Below are 24,778 nucleotides of genomic sequence, written 5' to 3' on the forward strand. Positions count from 1 at the left end.
CCTGGTCCCAGTGTCTGCTCTTGTGTGAGTAACCCTTTCTATGGCCTGGTTTCTCATCTCTTGACCTAATTTGAAAACTTGACTTTGAAAGAATGTGAAAGAATTGCCGTCTTCTTCGCAGTATTATTAATGTTAGACATTTCCATAAGTTATTATGGGATGAATCCCACGTGTCTTAGACAGCTATGGTACAATGGAAAATGTGCCTCATCTTTTAGGTGATGTATTCCTTCAGTATCCTGGCTCCCTGATCTCAGTTTGATATGCTTAGTAATTGTTCAATCTCCCTGGCTTATGAGTTCTATCAATCAATTTATTTTCATGGAGTAGTCTTATTTTGCGAGGTCCTATCTTGATTGCTTGACAAGACATTGAAGGGCCTTTTTAGTGGTGTCTCTTTGAAATAAGCTTTGTTGTACTTAAGCATAGTTTCTAATAAGAACTTTGATTAGGGATAAAGTATTTTTATCACAGACAAAGACCATCTCAGACCTGGGTGGAGAAGTTTACATCCCTCACAGAGTGCCTGTGATTATTTGTAGAATGAAAAGTACTTTGAGTGGATTTTCAAGATGGACTCTGGGAGTCCTTGAAGAATTTCCGATCTCTTATGTGGTTTTTCTGCCCTCCACCTTCCTTTTTTTTTTTTTTAATTTTGAGGCTAGAAATATGTAAGGGTAGGCTTTTGAAAAATGAGTCTCATGCCAAAAATATAGGTACACTTAATTTTAAATTTTCCTTGAGGCTCTTACTTTGAGAGAGAGTAACTTACATGTGATTTAAAGAATTAGACTTTTATAAATCGTTGGCTGTAAGCAACTAAATCACCGGGCACCCCTTATCCCACACCTGGTGAGTTATTTTCCACAAAGCGTTCTTGTAAATATGTTCACGTGTTGCGCATTAGGCTAAAGTACGAAGCTATCAGGTCTGCAGTGTCAAGGGAACAATAATTTCTTTTAGAAGTATGATGTGTAGTGTTAAGGGATGTTAATAATTTCTAAAACGATTTACCGAATGGGTGAAGGCTTGGTGGGAGCATTTACCATCAAGTGAAATATGTCTCATTAAATTTCTGCCGTTATGCACATATCAACGCTCTTTCTTTTGTCATTTTAATGGTTTATTTACATAATTGAGAATTGCTACTTTTGTTACTAGTGGTTATCATCGCAGAATTATTTTGTTGAGCCTACCTAAGCAAATTTGCAATGTGCTTCCTTCTTGAAACTAATGGCAAGGAATTAGACTCCCCAAATCGCCCTCCCTAGCTCTTTGCAGTGAAGACCTTTGATTTGCATATGTAAATAAGCCATTTAATTCAGAGAACCCTGCGGGGGCCCACCCAGGTCCAATCTGTTATTTTGCTGATGTTGATGTCATTAAGCAGGAGGTAAATGGTATCAGGAGATTGATGCCTCAGTCTGGAGTGACAGATACCAGGACTGTGAGGGATGCTGTTTAGGAAGAGAAGCCAATTCTTGAGATTGAGCGAATGAGGGGGAAAAATGTAGACACAGATTTTTTTTTTGTCTTTAGTGCTGGCGTGAGTGATAGAGTTTAGAATTTTGCTTGAATATAGAAAACTGCTCAAGCAAATAAGTTTATTTACTGTTGCTATAAGAAAATAGCTGAGACCAGATAATTTATAGAGAATACACAATTTTTGTTATTGTTTGTTTGTTTGTTTTGCTCACCATCTGGAAGCTGGGAGGTCAGAGCATGGGGCCTACCTTTTGCTCCTCAGCTTCTGAGGCTTATGTTGCTGCCTTATCCCTTAGTGAACCCATTCAAAGGTGAGCAGGGAAAATGTGCCAGCTCAGATCTTTCTTCCTCTAATATAAAGTCACCAATGCCATCCTGGGGTCCAGCCCTGATGCATTCATCTAATTGTAAGCCCTCCTAGGAGGCTTCACCTTTGAAATATCATGAATATGTGAATTTAGGGATGAGGTCTCCAGTATCCAAACTGCTTGACATTTAAGCCATAATTTGTGTACGGAAGTGGATTTTCTGAGAAACTGTTTGAGTTTTATTTGCATTTTAAAAAGATGTGTGAGGCCGGGCGTGGTGGCACACGCCTTTAATCCTAGCACTCGGGAGGCAGAGGCAGAGGCAGGCGGATCACTGTGAGTTCGAGGCCAGCCTGGTCTACAAAGCGAGTCCAGGACAGCCAGGGCTACACAGAGAAACCCTGTCTCAAAAAAACCAAAAAAAAAAAAAAAGAAAAGAAAAGAAAAGATGTGTGACATACAGGCTGGTGATGTAATGGTTGGCTTGTGTAGTATAACCTTCAGTTCCATCCCCAGAGAGAGAGAGAGAGAGAGAGAGAGAGAGAGAGAGAGAGAGAGAGAGAGAGAGAGGGAGGAGGGAGCGAGGGAGGAGGAGGAGGAGGAATTAATGTTTACTTGACTAAGCTAGGCAGTACTTTCTTTAAGTCCCTCCCCTATATGGTAAGTAGTAAAAGTGGCAAACAGGAAGGGAAAAGCATTCAGTTAGGGGCCCTGAAAATAAAGGAGAAGACACAACTTCTTTACTGAGAAAAGTCCTTCTCAAGGACTTCCGTCTAGGGTCTAATGTTTGCAGATGGCACATGGTCTCAAGATCACCTCTAACGGCTTAGCTCCCCAACTTCCAAGAAAACATGGTGTGACTATTTTATTGAAAATTAATGGGTAAAGTTTAAGAATCGCATGGAAGAAAACTCGCTGTGAGCGGTTCACACCACCTTTATTTTCACTCTATATGCAATTCATTAAAATGACATTAATCCTGCAGGCTCTTCCTTGGCTTCTATTAAGATGTACGACTGAAATCTCTGTGTAACTACATTGATTATTTCATACACCTATTTGTTCATCGCAAGCTGTCCGCTGTTAAAGATTCATTGTCTTGATGATAAATGAGGAAAGACGCCACAAGCCCTCACCTCCCAAAGGAAGTACTTGCTGCTTCGAAACCAGCCTTCTACCAGACAGGAGTTTAAGGATTCAGATCTCAGGTTTAATATCAGTGTCTGCCTCCTGCTGAGCTCATGGTACAATTAGCTAATTAAAAAAAGATAACATTTTCACCTCGGAGTCAGAAGAAGAGCAATAAACCACAGGCTCAGAATTTAGTTAATTTGCACATTGACTGTAATTGTATATTTAAGGCTGAGATTAATTTTTTTCCCCCTGATGTTGGGGAGCCAGACACTGTGTATTGGAATCTTAAATTAGCAGTAATCACTCCACAGGGAAGTCAATCAGGGTGGGGGTTCTCTGGCTATATTAATGCAGAGAACTATTTATTTGATCACTTTTATCTAGAGAGAAGAGAAAAAAGCACTGAGACGCCATTCTGATAAACTGCTAGGTTTAAATGATAATTTTGAAATTATCAAACTAAATAATCTGCTATTCTTTAAAAAAAAAAAAAAGAAAACTTCTCTAAAAAAACTATTGATTCAGGTAAGAAGAGAAGCTATATTTAGCTTCCTGTTTTGCTAAATGGTGAGAATTTTTGAGTTATCAGTTCTGTTATTAAAGCTTTGGAAGGTGTTCTAGGCAAGCTGGATCTAAGACTGTGCCATCACCTTTTTTTTTTTTTTTTTTTTTTTTTTAAGAAATGGATAGTGAGAAGATGTATATTGTAGGGTAGACTCCAGAAGTCAAAAATCATAATCCCGACTTGCTTGCCTTCTTTTTTTTTTTCTTTTTGTGGTTTTTTTTTTTTTGGTTTCTTTGAGACAGGATTTCTCTGTGTAGCCTTGGCTGTCCTCGACTCGCTTTGTAGACCAGGCTGGCCTCGAACTCACAGCGATCCGCCTGCCTCTGCCTCCCGAGTGCTAGGATTAAAGGCGTGCGTCACCATGCCTTCTTTTTTAATGGCAAGTGCTAAGTATATGGTCGTGATGTCACGGACTGCTGGCAACTCATGTGGGTATGACTGATGTGTGACTTCAAAGTAATAGAGCAATTATTAGGCTGAAATTATTGCTAGAAAGAAAAAAAGAAAGAAAGAAAGAAATTGTAAGTGCTACACCATTACATCATAGGTCTTTAATCTTTCTTTAAAAAATTTTTTTCAGAGATAAAGTCTTTGCTAGGTGGTCCTGGATGGCCTGGCACTCACCGTGTAGACCATGTTGGCCTTTAACTCCCGGAGATCCACCTGCCTCTGCCTCTGGAGTGCTGGGATTAAAGGCATAGACCAGAACACCTAGTTTCTTTCTCTTTTTCCTCCTTCCTCTTTCTTTTTAAAATAGAGTTGAGTAAATATTTTTCATCTCAGGGTCATTTTGCTGCCTGTTAATTCTGACCTGTGAACCGAGTCTCAGAAGCCCAGAGGTGTTTTGTTGTTGTTGTTGTTTGGCAGCAAACTGAGGGTTTTAGCCCATTGCCGGACAAGCTACTTTACCACTGTGCTGCTTCCCCAGCCCAGAGGTTTCGTGAGACCATCTCTCTTGGTTTTCATCTTGCCTTCTTGGAGTTGATACTCGTGTGTGTGTGTGTGTGTGTGTGTGTGTGTGTGTGTGTGTGTGTTGAGGGGTGAGGGGTAGCATTCCCTTATTAAATTCTTATTTACTGTTTATTGTACAGCTTTGAAAGATGCAAATGGGCGTACATCATTTATAGTGGTCCTTGTTCGCAATTTTACCTTTCAAATGTAGAAACGTGGATTGCATGTTTGTGTATCTGTTATATAATGAGGGATGGTAAGTATTAAACTTTCTGTGTCTTCTATTTGTGTGTGTGTGTGTGTGTGTGTGTGTGTTTTCTCTCTCTCTGTATGTGGCCATTACCAGTGGTTAAAGAGAGGCCACTCTTCAGTATATTTGCCTAATCAACCTAATGTAAGTCCCAATTTAAACTAATAAAATATAATACACATTTAGGTCATGTTGATGGTTGTCAAAAAATATGAATTCTACTGGGGAGATGTTTCTAAGACATAGTGTGTGTGTGTGTGTGTGTGTGTGTGTGTGTGTGTGTGTGTGTGTAGACTGAGGTTCCTATGGCTCCATAAACAAGCTCTATAATGGTATTTACTTAGGAAGGAGGACTTTGAATTCAGGAAAATGATACTCTAGTTTTCCTTAATATTATCAGCTGACAAGAGAATACATATTTGTTGTGAAATGTCTGAATCCTGGGCTGGGCTTGTGGCATTATTACATGAATGTATAATTGGCTGCTTTTAACATAATGACTTGCATGTGTTATGTGATTTTGTGGGGATAAACATGGTGTGTGTGTGTGCGTGCACGCGCGTGTGTGAGTGTGCATGCTTATTGATATTCAGCTTAAACAAAGCACAGTACCGTTAAACACTGTCCCTCTCCTTTTCTGGCCATTCTCCCATCATCCCATGCCCACTTTTCCCCCTCCCACCTCTCGTTCATTTCCCATCTTCCATTCACTGTCAGGAAGGGCAGCCTCCGAAGAGCCATTTCAACTCAGCTCGACATCGCCAGAGACTAGTGGACCCAGCAGCTTCAAAAGTGAGTGTGTCCTGTCGCCTTGGGCGGCCGATGTGCATGACACCGCAGTCCCTCTGTGACCATGGGGGTCTTGAAGCATTGTATGTGGATGAGGCAAAGTCTTTCCTATGCAAGACTGTACGCACCAGGAGAATTCCAATAAACACTTACCAGCCAGCCTCGAACCCGGACGAGACCGTGGCTGGCAGCAAGAGCTACGTTTCTAGGGTGTGCCTCCTTACTGTGGCCAATGTCAAGGTTCTGTGTGATGTCTGTGAACCCGGAGCTGGCAAGAGATGCCCACTAGAGTTCTACCATGTGAGCAGTCACATTAGTTTCCCCACGTCAGATATCACTGCCCAAAGCTCAGGAAGTACATTCATCCAGAGTGTCAGCTGCCCTCGTAGTCTTGTTACTTTCCCCTTCTTTAAATAAAAATACCTGGCGTATACCATTCAAGGAAAGAAAGATTTGTTTTGGCTTATTATTTGAGGGCATGGACTTTTGTCTCAGTTTCTATTCTTGTCGCTGTGCTAAAATAAACTCAAAGGAAAAGGATTTATTTTAGCTCAAAAGTGCAGTCCTCTATGCTGTATACTATACTGTACCTCATACTGCAGTGACAACTGGAGCTTGAAGCTGCTGATCAGACCACATGGCTTAGAAGAAAACAATGAAGGTATGCATGCCAGCGCCCAGCTCGCCTGCTCTCCTCCTACAGGCAGTGGACCCCCTGCCTAGGGAGTGACGCTACCCATGGTGGCCCAGACATGCTCCGAGGCCCGTTTCTCTGCTGATTCTAACTTCTGTCCAGTTGGCAGTTGATATCACCACATTCTTCATGGCAGGAGTGCATGGTAGCGGGAGCAGCTCGCTGGCGTGGACACGAGAGCTGATGATGATATCTGGGCAGGGGGGGAAGCAGACAGTGCTGGACCTGATGCTCAGTTCACTCTCTCCTTTTCCATTTTGTCTTCAGCCCGCTATCCCAACCCATGCAGTGGTGCTGGACACATCCAGCATTGGCTCTCTTCCTTCTGTGAAAACTGTCTGGGAATGCCACCACAAATGCACCCAAGGTGTGCCTCACCAGCGCCCTACATGTTTATTCATCCAGCCAAGATGACAGTCAAGATTAACTGTCACAAATGTTCTTGCTTATATATTTAAGCATTTTAAACTTATGGTCATCTATCAGAACTTGTTTGTAAGAGGCTAAGAGTACAGGTCACCAGTAGTGTACTTGCCTAGCATAGACGCCAACCTAGGCTTGATCTCTAGCACTACAGACAAAAATAATTGACTCATAAAGATCCTGAAAACTTACTGAAAGTGGGTGGGTTGGCCTCAGCACTGTAGGGAATGTGTGCAGTGGAATTTTCTTAAGCCCATCTGTTAGCGGAACCTGGAATGAGTGCCCTCCGTGCATCAATATACCAAAAGAAAAGTGGAGGATGGGGCCTGGGACATGGAGAGGAGTTTATTTACAAATCCATCCAGAGCTGGGGAGGGGGAAGAAATCCATTAGCTTCTCTCCTGTTTTCTTGTAGGTTTGGCCTTACAAAGTTAGAGAAAAGTTGAAACAAAAGCCAGGGACTGAGCAGGAGAGATGGTTCTCTGGTTCACAGGACTGGCTGCTCTTCCAGAGGTCCTGAGTTCAATTCCCAGCACCCATGTTGTGGCTCACAACCATCTACAATGGGACCTGATGCCCTCTTCGGGCCTGCAGCTGTACATGCAAATAGAGCACTCAGGCATAAATTACATAAATAAAATATATCTTTTTTTTTTTTTTAAACTGGGGACTGGGCATATGGAAATTTCCAGTGTGAGATAAGTTGTCAGAACTCTTGAAATGTCTGCCTGTCAGGTGAATTTCCCTCTTCTGGGCTGCTTGACCTTCAGCCTGCTCTGGTTCCCACAGTGGCTCTCCTGGGGTTTTATAGTCCTTTAGAGTCCATTGCTTCCAGTCCAGGTCCAGGCTATACCTCTTAACAATCTGTCCTGAGCCCCCTGACTGACTGATAGTAGGAACCACAGAAGGTTTGGGGTGAGGATTCACTAAAGTGAATTTAAGGGGGTCCAAATGCTACTGCACACAGCCTTTAATGAAACTCACATTTCCTGACCAGAAGAAGAACTCACTTGTGAATGGTCCCGTCCCCCAGTGAAGTTGCAACTGGCCTCTCAAAGCACGCAACTCCAATCTTTTTGCAAAGTTTTGTTCAGGGTCAATGTGAGTTACTTTCTAGGACCAAATGACTTTACCTGTGTAGTGGGTGTCACACACAAGGCTCTTGTCCCTCACTTGCTAGACCTAAGGCCATTTAAAACAAGCAGAACCCCAGGTGCCAAATCTGAGGGGGAAAGCTACAGAGTTCTGGAGTCTTACGCCTTCTGTAATAATTTTACCAATTTGCATGTTTATTTAAATAATCACTAATTTGAATAACAAAAGCCTATCTCATGCATGCACCCTATCAACTTTTATTTCACACTCTGTATATTGAATACGATGCAGGCATCTCCAACATAGTGCTGGCCGGCCACTCCAAGCGTGTAAACTCTGAACAGAGCTCCTCGCTTTGTCTAGGCTAGCATTTTAATCCATCAGTCATACTATGTTGCCTACGTTAAATTTTTTTTCCAAGTAGACATAGATGCCATGGCCCTTTGCCATGTTATTAAGGGCCTAGAATATTCCCCCCCCCCCAAGCTCCACGCAACTCACCAAATTGTTTAATTGTATTAAAGGGGAAAAAAGCAAAAGAAACACAAAACGTAACACTAGCTCTAAGGAAGCCTAATGGCCTTACCATGTGACAGATGCGTTTTTGTCACTAGACAGGTGGCTCAGCGATTAAGAGCCTTTGCTGTCCTTCCAAAGGATTGTTCCTAGGACCCATATCCAAGACCCACAACAACCTATCACTCCAGTTCTAGCACTAGGGGCTCTGACACACTCATCTGGCCTCCCAGGACACCAACACACACATACACATGCACATACACACACACACACACACACACACACACACACACACACACACACACACACAAATAATTTTTAGAAGACAAAAGTGTATTTTCCTAATGTAGATGACAGATTAGAATACAGCAGGCTCTTCTTATTTCCCACTTACAAGGTATAATTAATATAGCTAAAATACTGTATGAATTAAACCTAACCTGTTACCCAGGCACACACTTCTTGGTTCTTGACGTTTTAAGGGCACAACTCGGTATTGCCTGGGATCCATTTCTCTCTGTCTTATCATTTTAAGGGGCACCATGCCTCACATGTAGTGTGTTATGTACTCATCTACAGAAGGCTTTTTTCTTATTTCATTTAGAGAAAGAATTATGGGTTTTTATCTGCAGAAACTTTCAGAGGAACTCATTAAACTCCGATGACTATGCCTCGCGCCTTAATGTGCCGTGTGAATTGGTTGACCCATGTTACCAAATAGATTTGAAAGGTCAGACAGATCCTTTCCTTTCCAAAACATTGCAGAGATGGAAATTTGAGAATTATTTCCCTAATTATTAAGGAGATTTGGAGAAAGCCACTGTTTGCTCCATGGATGAATCACTCGGACAATAAACGGGAAACAGAAATGTGTGTCTGTGTAACCAGTGACCTTTTACTGTAAGCACACTTGATTCTAATCTGCACTGTGTCATTTTTAACTGGCTGACCTGTGCTCTTATAGAGAATTCTTACAAATTGCTGCCTGCCTTGTTCCTGGGGGTCAGTGAGGAACAATGTGTGGTGAGTCCACTGTCAGATATTTTGAGGATACTGATTTGATTGTGAATGTCGGCCTTGCATAATTTGGGAAGAAGAGCAGCCAGGTAGATGAGCTTCCCACTAACAGAAAGGCAAGGCACAAAAAGCCCCCGTGGCCTTGGGTAATCATTTACCTTTGAGCCCTGCTGCCCTAAGTGTCCTCTTTGACATGATGTGAGCATGTAAGATGCTCTCTTAATCAGTGTGTGAGATTGCTTTTCTCCTCCATCAGGCCTGTTTAAAGGTATCCATTTTGCCATTTCCTGGGGTTTTTTTGAGTGGCATGTCTCAATGCTAAAATCCCTCCATGACTTTATTTTATACTCCTCACGGCATCTTACAGTCTTGTTGATAGGTAAACTTCTATGAGGCCTCTAGTAGAGACTAATTTTTTTTTTTAAAGGGAAATGGCTTTTATACTATTGGAGAGATATAGACCAGAAAATAGGAAGTTCGGTTTCTGCTCTAAGAACTGACTTTTTCCTCCCGGCCTGGATTTTTGCATTGCCCGAGAAACTTAGAAAAAGCCTTTTGTGCTTTGGGCATAGGAAAGCGAGCTTTTAAATCTGTTTTTATTTGAATAAAAATAAAGGGTGCAGGGGAGATCAAAGACAAGTGATGCTTCTCATATTGGCTAAAACCTGTCCACCAGGACCATCAGAAGCATCCTTCACTTTGAGACCATGCTTACCTGTCCGGCCCCCAGTTGGGAGGCTGTTAACACAGCAAATGAACAAAGAGTGCAGCAAAACAGCCAGTAGGAATAATAGTTCAAAGACTACCGCACTGTTATTTGTGGGAGCTGCTGAAGGCTTCTGTTAAATAAAAATCAATTTGGTACGGGAGCATCGGGGACACGATCTGGTGGGCAAAGGAGGACGGGAGGTACACAGAGGATTAGCTTTCACATCTCCTGGCATTTTCAGCACAAAAGGATGATGAAGATTTATTCTCCACAAGCTGTCATTTTTACATCGGAGCCTTTGCTGATCCGGAATAAATAGGTTCGTAAAGATGGTGTTGAAAACCTGAGCAGGTGAGAGCGAATGGTGGGAGGCAGAGCATCGAATGCATTTCAAGACCAGAAAGTGTTGAAATATTCTATCCTTCCTTATAAAGCAAACCGCCCTGCCCCCGCCCCCCCCCCCCCGCCCCGAACTCCCCCAATACACAGATAATCCAGCAACCAAAACCTGCCCATGAAGCTTCATCGTTTGAGCCCGCTGCAGGGCTTGGAAATCCTTTATATGAATTCTCAGCAATTTCTCTCCTTTTCTCTAATGAGAATGAGGTTTATAAAACTTGGGCTCCCCTGCTGGGAAAATCAGCCCCGAGCTATCTCAGAGCAGATGGTCCTCTCTTCTCACTTAGCGTAAACCTTTTAGGATTGATCCTTTTTTCATTCTTACCTACCTGAAGAGTAAACATCTCTGAGACCTTAGAAACCCACCGCTCAGAGGGAGCCAGAATTCATAGTTGCAGCGATAGTGTAAATAGACGGCGGGAAATCATAGGATTACATTTCTTTCTGTCACATCAAAAGAAAATAGGTTCTTTTTTTTTTTTTTTTTTTAAAGCATCGAGGGATGGATTTTAAATTATCTACATTTTGGAGCCTTATTATGCATGGAACTTCTAGATGGTAATTAACACCTTCTTGGTCCCAGGAATTTCAAGTGTTAAAGAATAATTTCATCTTCTTTTTTTCTTTTTCTTTTTCTTTTTCTTTTTCTTTTTTCTTTCTTTTTTTTTTTTGGAGGATGCAATACTAGTTACTATATTTAAGGACACAGAAAGATGAAGAGAGGATAGAAAGTTGGTTGTCATAATTATTCTCAGTTTTTTTTTTTAAACAACATAAAATGCTGTACCATGGGAACTTTTTTTCTAAATAAAGGACTTTAGGGATCATAAATTTCTAATAGAAATCTTTGAGGGAGTTTATAGTTTCTGTTTGTGTGCTTCTACACCAGTCATCTATCAGTGATCTTTGGTCCCAACTACAATGAGCATGAATCTCATTTCTGAGACTTATCAGCTGTGACCTGAAGCCAATTACCTAATCACTAGTGGTTTGCTTTAGTTTTCTCATTCACAAAACAGTGACCAAAACATTGTCGGCCTCATCATGTTGCCTTGAGGGTTTGGTGAGATAATGACCTCACGGTTAGAGCAGTTAATCAGTACCAAATTGTAATAATCCTTTAAATTAGGATTCCTGTTATTGTAGTTATTAGGTGAATTAGTTACTGTTCCTACTGCTGTGGCAACACGGGACAGGAGGGACTTGAGGAAGAAAGGGGTTGTTCTAAATTTCTCACAGTTTGAGGGTGCTGTCCATCAAGGCAGAGGAGACAAGGCGGCAGGCTTGTAAAGTGCCTGGGCACTGTGCATGCGCAGTCATGGAGCCAAAGGAATGATGCCCACCTTCTCGTTTTAAAGCAGTCCAGGTCGCCAGCCCAGGAAATGCGTCCATCTACATTTAGGGTAGACCATCCCACTTCCATTATGAACTCTGGACAGCGCTATTTTGAAATGCTCGGAGGCTTAACCTCGTAGCTAATTCGAGATCCTATCATGTTGACAAACGATATTAACCATCACACTTAGCTAAACATTGTCTACATTTTCTTGGGCTTTTCTCTCTATTCTGTAAAATAGAGGTTTAAGATATTGTGATCTCTGAAGTCTAGTATTTACTACGATAGACTTTTATTAGTCTATTTTTGTATGCCTACCTGTATGTTAGGGCATGAGATAATACATTTGCGGGGTTTAACTCAATACCTTCAAACACATAGTTTAATTTGGTGAATAAATAAAGGAGAGATGATAATAAACTGCATGGTCAGTGGCACCAGCCTGAGCAGAGGCAGAGCCATGAGTTCTGGTCTGAAAAGACTTCGGAGCTTAGGGATTTTTTTTAAAAAGATTTATTTACTTGCTATACATGTATACAGTGTTCTGAGGACATGTTCGCCTGCACGCCAGAATAGGGCACCAGATGTCAATATAGATGGTTGTGAGCCACCATGTGGTTGCTGGGAATTGAACTCGGAACCTCTAGAAGAGCAGCCAGCGCTCTTAATCTCTGAGCCATCTCTCCAGCCCTGGCTTAGGGATTTTTAAACAGCATGAGTGTTAGGCATGTGTATTTCGCGAGTGCCTGCAGAAGTTACCAGTCCCAGGGGTGTGGCATCTGCCAGATGGAGGCATCCTCTTCTTGTGTTCCTTTGTGGTGGTTGCACTCAGGCTCTGAGGTCACAAAGGAACTATTCTTTTCGAATTCTGTTCACTAGCTGTGAAGGCAAGGGAGGGCTAGCTCAATCTGGAGTTCCCTCCTTCACTCCCCAAACCCTCACCGGTGCAGTGCAAGAACGACACGGTCTTTCTCAGTAGCATAGCCTGATGAGGGAGGAAACTGGAGTCTTCCCTTCACATGGTGATTCCTCCCTCTCTGCTCATCCTCCTCTCTCTCCTCCCCTCCCCTCCCCTCCCCCCTCCCATCTGATCTCATTCATTCTTCCTCCCTATTCTTTAGGCTTTTTTTTTCTCCATTAATTAATTAATTCATTTATTCACCTTACATCCTGATTGCAACCCCCATCCTCTCCTCCCAGCCCTTCCCACCATTCTTCCCTCTCCTTCTCAAAGAAAGGGGAGATTCCCCCGTGGGTACCAACCCACCATGGCACACTAGGTTGCTGCAGAACTAGGTACATCCTCTCCCATTGATGCTAGACAAGGCAGCCCAGTTAGGGGAACAGGATCCAAAGGGAGGCATCAAAGTCAGAGAGGATCCCCGATCCAGTTGTTCGGGGACTCACATGAATACCAAGCTGTACATCTGCTGTATATGTCGGTGGGGGGTGGTCTAAGACCAGTCCATGCATGCTCTTTGGTTGGTGGACCAGTCTCTGAGCTTCCGTAGGTCCAGGTTAGTTGACTCTGTGGGTCTTCTTGTTGAGTCCTTGGCCTCTCCAAACTCCCTCAGCCATTCCTCCAACTCTTCCATAGGATTCCCTGAACTCTGTCTAATGTTTGGCTCTGAGTCTCGGTATCTGCTTCCATCAGCTGCTGGAAACCTCTCAGAGGAGTTATGCTAGGATCCTGTCTACAAGCATAGCAGAGTAGCATTAATAGTGTTAGAGACTGGTTTGCTCCCCTGGCATGGGTCTCAAGGAGCGCCAGTCTTTGGTTGGCTCTTCCCTCAGTCTTTGTTGTATCTTTGTCCCTGCACATCTTGGGGACAGGACTCATGTAGGGCTGAATGTTTTGTGGGTGGGTTGGTGTCCTTATCCCTCTACTGGAAGCCCTGCCTGGGTACAGGAGGTGGCCACTTCAGCGTCCATGTCCCCCTGCTGCTAGGTGTCTCAGCTAGGATGACCTCCATAGTCTTCCTGGGGCCTCCCCTATGCCAGGTCCCTGGATGTCCCAGAGATGCGCTCCCCCCTGCCCCCCCCCACAACCTCCAATTTTTGTTCTCTCACCTGGCCCTTTCTCTCCTGTTCTCCCTACTCCTAAATCCCACCTCTGTTCCCCTCCCCGCGCCCTCTCCTCCCCTCTGCGCATCCTCTCCTACTCAGTTCCCTCCCTCTGTCCACCTCCAGTGCCTACTTTACTTCCGCTTCTGAGTGAGATTCAAATATCCTTTCTTGGGCACTCCTTGTTACTTAGCTTCTTCGGGTGTATGCATTGTAGTGTGTTTATTTTGTACTTTATGGCTCATATCCACTTATAAGTGAGTACATACCATGTGTGGCTTTCTGGGTCTGGTTTACCTCTTTCAGGATGATTTTTTCTAGTTCCATCCATTTGCCTAAAGTTTGCATGGCGTCTTTGTTTTTAATAGCTGAGTAATATTGCATTGTTTCTTTATCCATTCTTCAGTTGAGGGACATCTAGGTGGTTTCCAGTTTTTAGCTATGATGAATAAAGCTGCTATGAACATAACTGAGTAAGTGTTTTTGTGGATGTATGGTAGAGCATCTTTAGGTTATATGCCCAGAAGTGGTACAGCTGGATCTTAAGGTAGCACTATTCACAATTTTCTGACAAAGTGCCAGATTGATGTCCCAAGTAATTGTACAAGTTTATACTCTCACTAGCAATGAAGGAATGTTTCCCTTTCTTCACATCCTTGCCAGAATGTGCTGTCACTTGAGTTTTTGATCTTAGCCATTCTGATGGGTATAAGATGGACTCTCAGAGCCATTTTGATTTGCATTTCCCTGATAACTAAGGACACTGAGCATTTCTCTAAGTGTTTCTCAGTCACTCAGTATTCTTCTGTTGAGAATTCTCTGTGTAGCTCTGTACTCATTTTTAATTGGATTATTTGGTTTGGTGGTGTTTAATTTCTTGAGTTCTTTATAAATTTTGGATATTAGCCCCTTGTCGGATATAGGGTTGGTGAAGACATTTTCCAGTCTGTAGGCTGCTGTTTTGTTCTGTTGACAGTGTCCTTTGCCTTACAGGAGCTTTTCAGTTTCATGAGGTCCCATTTATTAACTATTGAACTTAGAGTCTGAGCTGTTGGCATTTTGTTCAGGAAGTTGTCTCCTGTGCCAATGAGCTTAGGGCTCTTCCCCACTTTTTCTTCTAACAGGTTTCGTGTGTCTAGTTTTATGATGAGGTGTTTGGTCCACGCTTTAGGCATTTAGAGACAGATTCTTGCTATGTAGCATTGTAGCTCAAGTTGGTCTTCTGCCCCAGATTCCTGCATGTATGAGCTTCATACAGATACGAGCCACCATATCTAGTGCAAGCCTTTGTCTTTTTTCCTTAAACATTACATACATGCATACATAGTACATACGTCTCTCTGTGTGTAATTTTATACTTATGAATGTTTGCCTAACTGTATATGTATCCTGTGTGTGCCTTGTAATTACAGAGGTCAGAAAGGGGAGTTAGATTCCCTGGAGCTGAAGTTACAGATGGTTATCAGCTGCCAAGTGGGTGCTGGGAACTGACCCTGGGTCTTCTGCAAGGGCAACAAATGCTCTTAACCACTAAGCCATCTCTCCAGCCTGTTCTTAACTACTTTGCTGCCTCCTGATGACCACTACTAGCTGGTGAAGAGAGACTCTGCACAGCTGGTACCCTTGACTTGCCTGACAGAACTATATTGATGTGGTGTATGTGTGTGTGTGTGTCGACTTTTTTCTCATGTATGTGTATGTAGTATGTATGTATGTGTATATGCATGCATGCATATTGAATTCCTGTCTAATATATAATATAGTTTTATGAGGCTACAGGTTGAGGAATTTCAATAAACTAAGCAATCCTGTGCTAACAGAATCCAGGTCATGAAACAACATGATGAGCACTCCTGAAAAAACACAGGAAACCAAACCCTTGTTCTTTTCTCTGGACAGTAGCTCATGATACTGAGTAGAAGCACTCTGTAAAAGAGTGGGGCTTTTAAAATTAAAAATTAAAAAAAAAAAAGGAAATTATTGCAAGGTTGCCTCTTTTATTTTTACCTCATCTGTCCCTTCTGTTCTGGGAGCTAAGAGCTTGTGAGGGAAAGTAGAGTCTCTTGGTGAGCAAGAGGCCACCGCTATCATAGGTTAAGCCATTTGGTTTTTCCAGCATTAGTTAGATAGAAACAACCAGATTGGTAAATGCCCACCATGGTTTAGATCATAAGGGAAACCTTGCAGTGGCCGGCTAGATAGTTCTTTTGATTCTCCTCTAGCCATTATTCAAATCTATGGGACAGCTGTCTGTGACGTTCAGTTTCAACTCCTGGGACATATTTGTCAGTTTGCATGACAAAAGCCACACTACAAGTTTCCCACCTTCTCAGGTGACTAGGTCCCTCTGTGTCCAGACCAAGTGTCATGTTCCATTTTGAATGTCTCCTGGCTGCCTCAGAAGCCTGTAACAAATGATGCAGCAAGGCTCGCTGCATGAGTTCAGGAACCTGCCCTTGAAACCTAAGAGGCAGCAATAGAAGAAGAAAGAGAGGCCAGGGTTAGAGTGGGTGGTTTCTGTCTTCAGCTACCACGTGGTGTGTTGCCATCTTCCCAGGCGTGTCATATACAAAGAGAAGCAGGGTTTTTTTTTTCAGCATTCAGGAGTCAGCACTTGTTGTACCTCCCTTTTATGCCACAGAAGTCCCTTGGCACGGATGCAGCTCTTCTGATACAGAGCTAGGCCATGCTACAAGGCTTCTAGAAAAGCCTTTATTCCTGTTACAGCTCCCTTGTACTTCTATCCCAATTCATAAAGTGTTGCTGTTGGCTTTAAGAAGACCGTCATGCCCATAACAGTTGAGCTGACGAGGGGACAAGAAGCATAGGTAGAGGCAGATGTGGGCTTGGAAAGATAGCAAGCTCAAAAAACCAAGCTTGATCACCAGCACTAATATAAGAAGACACACACACACACACACACACACACACACACACACACACACACACACACACGGGGCTGGAGAGACGGCGGCTGCGTAGGTGAGAGCGCTTGTGTGCCAGCGTGAGGATCTGAGTTGAATCCACATAACGCTCTGGGCCTGCATGTGTGGCCCTGTAACCTGTCGGGTCCCAGCCCGTGGGAAAAATCGAATCAGGGTTCACCTGAAAGAGGGAGTGGGGATTGACAATAGGATACAGAGACGTGAGAAATAACAAATCAAGTCAGGAAATTTCTGATCAAGATTCACTTTATTTGCCAACTAGCAGGAACATATATAGGGCAAGGTCAATAGGATCTATTCTTATCTCACTCACCCTAGCCCCCAGGCAAGAATGCAGTAGCCTAAATCACTACCTGTAGAACTTTCTGGTTTTTTGAGTAGTTCCTTGTAAGAACTTCCTAGATCCTCTGGGTGGTTCCAAGTTGAGACTTCTCTACTTCTTTCAAAGGTAAATAGTCCAAGGAGAGCCTAGAACACAAGACCTCAACTCGAAGGTCACAGCATACAGCCTAAGCATAGGATTTGTGACATGGCAGAATTTGGCATGGGTCCCCACAGTAATCCCAGCTCTATGTGAGTCAGAGCTGGACAGATCACTAGGGCTTGCTATCAACCATCCAGCTCCAGGGCCAGTGAGAGATGCTGTCTTAGAGGAACCAAGTGGAGAGAAAGAGAACAAGACATCTGCTCTCTTCTGCCAGACTCTGCATGTGCACCTATGCGCGGGATGAACACACCATATACATGTATCAATCACACACACACATCCTCTCACACACATGTACATACTAGAAACAACAACAAATAATTTTTTTTTAAAAAGCCAGGCATGGTGACACACATTTGTAATCTCAGTACTGCGGGGGAGGGAGACAAGAAGGTTCCTGGATTTACTTACCAATCAGCCTAAACCAATCAGTATGCCCCAGATCCCGATAAGTGACTTTATTAACACACATGCACACACACACACACACACACACACACACACACACACACACACACACGCACACACACACATACACACGCACACACGCAGTGAGTGGCTCCTGAGGAACACTGGCCTTTGGCCACTACACGCACAATTTGCTTTCACACACATATGTGTACCTGCATATACAAATTTACAGAGTTACATATATACAAGAAAACCCAATACCAAAAAATGACTTTAGGCATAAGCAATAAGTCTCAGAAGTATACTGCCCTTGGAAGTACAAATAAAGTATGTCCTAAGATATTTAGGAGTTCAAAGGAATCTAAAAGTTTAATAATGTTTTGGGGAAATATATAATTTTTATTTATTATAATATATACATGTATATTTTTATATCTGCATATAATTATATATATTTTACTAATATTGATGATGGGAGTGAGTTAATATAAGCTCTTCAGAGAGGTTTAACAGTACATACATGAAGTACATACACACATACCTTTAGACACACTGGCTCGTGGAGAGGAAGAGTAACCATCAGAGGCACCAGCATGTCTGTGAAATGAGCCAAGGAAAAGATTATTCATTACAGCATGAGTTTTAATATAAAATATTAGAAATAACCCAGATGGCTTTCAGAAGTTAACTGAGTAGACAGACTGTTGTTTACTTGGGCCATGGAAGCCACATAAATGAGAGAGAAAGTGGTTACGCTTCTCCTGAGGTGGAAGAGAAGACTCAAAGGGGAGAGGTTTGATGTGTTTCCTTGAATATTAGTTCTGTCTGGAAGAGGAACATGGGAGGCGGATAGAATGGACTTAAAAATTGAATACCTCTTTTTACATGTGAACATATTCAAAGCAAATTATAATTAAAGATTACTGTGTATGGTTAAGGTATGCAGCACACACAGATGTGCGAGGTTTACTTTACGTCTATGGTGCTAAGGGTGAATGTATCCATCTCCGTACAATAAAATGGGTTACAGTTGTGTAACAAAGGAGCAGATCTATCATCTTGTGTTTTTTTAAAAATGTAACAAACAGACAACAAAAATCCAAGTCCATGCCTGGTTGCACATGCCTACTAAGATTGCAGAACTCATAAGGTTGAGACAGGACAATCATAAGGTCAAGGACAGCCTGTGCTACATAGCAAGATGCCACTTAAAAGAAAAAAAAATGAAAGAAAGAAAGGAGAGAGAGAGAGAGAGAGAGAGAGAGAGAGAGAGAGGGAAACCAAAGGCCTGTAGACATGGTTCAGTGGTTAAGAGCACTTGCTGCTCTTAAAGAGGACCCTATAACTCCAGTTCTGAGGAATCTGATGCCCTCTTCTGGCCTCCATGAGTGTACACACACACACACACACACACACACACACACACACACACACACACACACTTAAATAGATATTTTATTTTAAGACAAAAGAAGCCCAGAATCTTCAAATCCAGAGTTTCTTTTTTTTTTTTTCCTGAGTTATTTTCAAATACCCATAGACATTTGTCCCCTTTGACTTCCCCTGGATCCTTCTAACAGTGGGCTACTGAAGCTCTGCTAAGCTTAGTAGAAGATGCAAGAGTAGTTATTATATTTAAGGACATAGAAAGATAGGGAGAGGATAGGAAGTTGGTGGTCATAATTATTTTGAGAAGTTTTTTTTAATCACTTCCTAATCATCATCATCTTCTCCTCCTTCTCTTCCTTCTTCTTCATCATCTTAATTGTCTTCATCATCTTTTCCTCCTCCTTTCTTTCTCCTTCCCTCTTTCCCTCTCTTTCCCCCTTCCCTTCCTCCCTCCGCCATCTCCTTTTTCCTCTTCTCTCTCTCTCTCTCTCTCTCTCTCATACACACATGTAAATATTTCAAGTTTGACACTACCCTATAGATGTGAGACGCTGCTGTTTCTGCCAAATAAAATGTACCCAGAAGAACACAAATAGCATCAGAACTTTCACAGACCAATGGTAACTTTGTAACCAGCACCCATATCAAAAATAGATTGACCAGCACCCAGAGCTTCCCCGTGTGATGTCCTTGGCAGTTTTCAGGATGCTTTGCATTTCCGCTGTCTTTTGTATTTCATGCTGTTAATCGTAGATAATGGCTACCATAATAATGTTAGATAGGAGGCATATGTTTTCATGTTCGACAACACAGTAAGTTTAGCTGTAGTTTATGAAAATTTATTACTTGCTTCACAAAGAAATAGGAAAAAATAGCATGCAAAGGCTCCCAACACACGCAAATGACAAATGTTTAAGGAGGAGATGCTAATTGCCTGCCTTTGACCATCACATATTATATATGTGTGTGAGATCATCACATAGTATCCAATAAATATATATAATTAGGAATGTAAGCCCCATCTTAATATATTATCTAATAAAATGATGGTTGTTTCTGTTTCCTTTTGTGCTCAAGGAAATGCTGTAACTAGGTTACAAGATACAGAACAAGTACAAAGATCATAATAATCGTGGCTTTTAATATTTCAGTCATTGGGATTTCTACATTGAATCCACTTGAGCACTATGATGAGCCCACAGAGGAAGGATTGCTTCGCTGGGGCTGTTTCTTTCCTGACATAAGAATACCATGTGTTTAGCCAGGCGGCGGTGACACACACCTTTAATCTCAGAACTTGAGAGACAGAGATAGGGGGGAATCTTTGTGAGTTTGAGGCTAGCTTGGTCTACAAAGCAGAGTTCCAGAACAGCCAAGGCTGTTACACAGAGAAATCCTGTCTCAAACAACAACAAAAACAACAACAACAACGAAACAACAAATGCCATGAGTTCTCTCTTACTGACACTCATTCACACTTACACTCCTGCTTGTAACTTCCAGCATTACCACACCAGTTCCCATCTGTTTACTAACTTGCCCCACCATACTTGTTGGATATCTGTTAATGTTGGGTATTTTTAAGAGCTATGGCTGTATTGTGTCCTTTATTTATTTATATGGTTGACAAAGGTCTAGGTAGGATACAAGAGAAAATTACTACTACCCAACCTTTCTTGTTCTTAAGAGAATTTTTTTTCTAGGTCTTAAAAAACAAACAAACAAACAAACAAACAAAAACAATGGTGACTTTTTTTTCCCCAGAGTCATCAGAGTTAGACTCACCAAAACCCCATATTATAGGAAATTTGTCAGTGTGAGAATAGAAAATTTTAATCCCGAGGTGAAAAGATGAGAGACTGGGTTAAGTATAATGGTTATTCACTATGGCTTCTGAGGCCTGTGTGTCTCTGTGTCCACCCATTCCCCAGGCAAAAGAAAAACACTTTAAAACATGACAAGCAACTTTGAAAGGGAACTGAGCTGTGTGACTAGGCGAGTCTTGTCCTCTGTGGATTCTGATAGAGTTCTAGAAGTGTGATTTCCCAGCAGGGCTTGAGAGGAGCAGCTGGTTGGTCAGCTCAGAGGCACTTGCTGGCCAAGGCTCAGGGGCCTGCTTGTTAATCTTTCTGTAATTGACTCAGCATCCTGGTACATGCTCCGCCTGATCATTCATTTAGTATTGTTGACACAGGATCTCATCATGTATATGTGAGCAAACCTGGAACTACGTGTAACCCAGGCTAATCTCAAATTCATAATCCCCCTGCCTCTGCCTCCCAAGTACTGAGATGACAGGCATGCAGCTGAATTCTCGTGTGTGTGTGTGTGTGTGTGTGTGTGTGTGTGTGTGTGTGTGTGTGTGTAATTTTGATGAGCACCAATTCCCCATTATCTCCTGCATGTCCACAGACCTCCTACCTGAAAGAGCAATTTGACAACACTGGATAAATATGGTTTTCTTTATCTACATTCTTCCTGGCCTCACTGTACCTCTTGTGTATGGACTGATGGGCTCGGGCTTTGGAGCACATTGGCCATGGTCTACTGGCATGTTTCTTACTTCCATCTAGGCCTAATTTGTGCAGTATAATTTGTCTCACTGATCTGCGAAACTCTTGCCTTGGTTTTTCTTTTCTTTTTTTTTTTTCTTGGTAATTCGATTTCCATGATTTTTCCTGTTTCTACTTCAGCATCCACCCTTCGCTTTGCTCTTACAGTGAATAAGCTCTGACGTATTTTGAATTATAGCTTTCCCCTTTTTGTCCATATGTTAAATTCTGGCTGTAGAAATTGTCTATGTCTTGTTCATCTTGTCATGTCATCCTGTGTCATGTCCCGTGGCCTGGGTCTTAATTGTTTTCAGACTCATCTGATAGCACCAAGACCCTAGCATTACAGTCAGACGTGTCTTAAAACAAAACAACATGGAAGCAAGGGGCCTAATAAATAAACCTCTTTAAAGGAAAGAAAAGGCCCATGGCCACTCCCAGCCCTGGTGAAGTGACAGAAGGGGGAATTAGCCTTGGGTAGAACAAGGAGCAACCAGCCAAGCATGTATGCTTCCTTTTGAACCTTGCTTCTGATCTTTGGTCACATTGCTGTGAGCAATGGCCCTGCAGTCACTGTCCCCACTACAATAGAAGTCTTAGAAAGAGGAAGTTTGCTAGCAGAGAGAGGAGAACAAAGACAAGCTTTGGCTATTGATAAACAGAACACAGCCAGGCTTTCCTGTCACTGGGAGAAGCACACTGGAGTGTCAGTGGTCCGTAGTCACTGTGTTTATCTTTTTTTTTCCCCCAGATAGAGTCTCTCTGTGTAGCCTTGGCTGTTCTGGACTCGCTTTGTAGACCAGGCTGGCCTCGAACTCACAATGATCTACTTGCCTCTGGCTCCTGAGTGCTGGGATCAAAGGCATGCGCCACCACGCCCAGTCACTGTGTTTATCTTTTTTTTTTAAAGATTTATTTATTTTATTTATTGCATATGAGTGCTTTATCTGCAGGAGGGTTATCAGATTACATTAGATGGTTGTGAGCCACTATGTGGTTGCTGGGAATTGAACTCAAGACCTCTGGAAGAGCAGGTGGTGCTCTTAACCACTGAGCCATCTCTCCAACCCATCTTTTTTTTTTTTCCAGACAGGGTCTCTCTGTGTAGCCTTGGCTGTTCTGGACTCGCTTTGTAGACCAGGCTGGCCTCAAACTCACAATGATCCACTTGCCTCTGGCTCCCGAGTGCTGGGATCAAAGGCCTGTGCCACCACGCCCATCCACAGTGTCTATCTTTTACATGAGCTGTAGACCCATCGTGGTGGTCATGTGTTTGCGTGTCTTGATTTATTTCTCTCGAGAGTTGATCACGGTGGCTGCTCAAAGCCTTTGTTTCTATTGCCCTTGTTTCCAGTCCTTCCTTTGGATCTGTTGCTGCAGTCTCATGAGTTGTATAGAACACCTTGCTGAGTTACAGCACACCTACCGACCTCTTCCCTCATCGTGTGATTCAAGACTATGATGTGAAGTTACTAAGTGCGGTAGCAAGTACATAGTGCTGCCTTACTCTGGCTCGTCTTCTTGGCCATTACTCTAGCACTATACTAAAAGTAGGACTCAGTTAAAGCTAAGCCTGTGGGTGCCAGAGAGCAGCATTTGTGCCCAGCCCAATGTTTTATGATCCCAGCCAATAGGAAAGCCCTGTAAGAGTATGCCCTTGCTCCTACCACGTCAGGGGTGATGACGGTAATAGTCTTCAAAAAGTCTTATTTGAACATAATTTTTTCCCACAGGGGACTTCACATTTTTCTTATCCGATAATACTAACAATTTCAAAAGTTCCAAACAGTTTGTAGGAATGTGACGTTAAATGGATTCCATGCCTCTTTTATTTCAGGAAACATGAAAAATCCCCGTTGGGTAGGCCGTTCTAGGAACCCAAAATGCGCGAGGACCAGGAAGTGGGGCGTGGGGGGAACACTCTAACCTGGCAGCCTCTCTAGTTACACCAGCGCTATTTTTTTTTTTTTTTTTTTTTTTTTTTTTGGTTTTTCGAGACAGGGTCTCTCTGTGTAGCCTTGGCTGTCCTGGACTCACTTTGTAGACCAGGCTGGTCTCGAACTCACAACGATCCACCTGCCTCTGCCTCCCGAGTGCTGGGATTAAAGGCGTGGTGGCCACCACGCCCGGCTTCCACCAGCGCTACTTAAGGATGCCTTCTTGATGCTTCTACTGTTCTTTACTGTAGGATTTTTTTTCCTCTTCTGCCTAATTTACACAGAGACTGTTCTGGTTTCCAGTCCAGGAAAATCAACTGGACTGTTATATTCCCCTAAATGGGGAAAAAAGACAGCAAACTTTCCTAGGCTGCAAAGGAAAGAAAAAAATCCACGTTGCCCTCCCTTCTTGTGTACCGAGGTCCTAGTACCGTGTCCTGTGCCTTGTCACTAGTGCTGGCAAACTTGTCCATATTCTGTTTTAACCCCGCACATGGGTTAAAGAAGGGCGCAGTTCATAATACCCTCTGTCATCCACCTCTGGGTGTGTTCCTGGTGCTGAGGCCAACTCCACCTTCCCTCTCGCTGCAAGCCTAGGATAGCCTTGCTTGGATAGTGAGTTCCACAGGCAGCTGCTTTTATTTATTGTGAGACTTGCTCCTAGAGCTCTGTCATGCTTTCGCACAGACAGAACGCAAACATGTCTGTGATTTTTTTTTTTTTTTTTTGACAGTAGCTGGGATCTATGTGGAGTCGGGGGTTTTCAAAAACATTTTTGCAGCCAATATGCTAACTCTACTTCGCCAGCCATGCAGGGTGATACGGTGTATCACTAGTACTCGAAATAGGCTGCAACGGGAGGTAAGAATAGGGCATAGATTTTTCTAACACAGCATGTTAGATGAAATGATTTTGTGTACTTTGAGGTGGAAAATTCAATCAGAATTTTCCACACTTTTTAGTTAAAGCAACACTGTTATTTATTGATGAGAGATGGACTCAGACACAAGGAATCCAGCATATTGTTCCTGGGTCATAGTTAGCAATATTTTTTTCTCTCTTATAATTTAATGAAAGCTACGTGAGACTTAAAGGATAAGGGCTGCTTAAAATATATGGCTAGGGTATGTTTGGGACATATGCTGGTACGTGTAGCGTGTGTTTGCATAAAATTGGAGCCCTTTAAGAAGTTTGCCTTTCATTAATAGGTGGGCTTCATGCTTGATAAATGGCAATTTTCAAGTGCCTAGATAATCCATTTTGGCTTAAATAGAGCTATTTGGAAAGCACCTGAGAGTCCTATCAGTAATTCATGAATA

General features: G+C 42.6%; 1 protein-coding gene across 16 annotated transcripts in view; it reads left to right on the forward strand.

Moving 5' to 3' along the window:
- The window catches only part of MAST4 (microtubule associated serine/threonine kinase family member 4), a 617,295-nt gene that overhangs the window by 284,691 nt on the left and 307,826 nt on the right, over positions 1–24,778 (forward strand). For 8 of the 16 annotated variants that reach the window (XM_084800734.1, XM_084800722.1, XM_084800737.1 and 5 more), the window contains one exon: positions 5,411–5,485. The exons of 7 other annotated variants lie outside the window; for them this stretch is intronic. In XM_084800734.1, the coding sequence (XP_084656860.1) occupies positions 5,411–5,485 (75 nt within the window). The remainder of the gene's footprint in view (positions 1–5,410; positions 5,486–24,778) is intronic. One more of the 16 variants, XM_084800740.1, reaches the window with a different exon arrangement.

The sequence above is a fragment of the Acomys minous genome (genome assembly GCF_964271855.1).
Source record: "Acomys minous genome assembly, chromosome: 11".
Taxonomy (NCBI): domain Eukaryota; kingdom Metazoa; phylum Chordata; class Mammalia; order Rodentia; family Muridae; genus Acomys; species Acomys minous.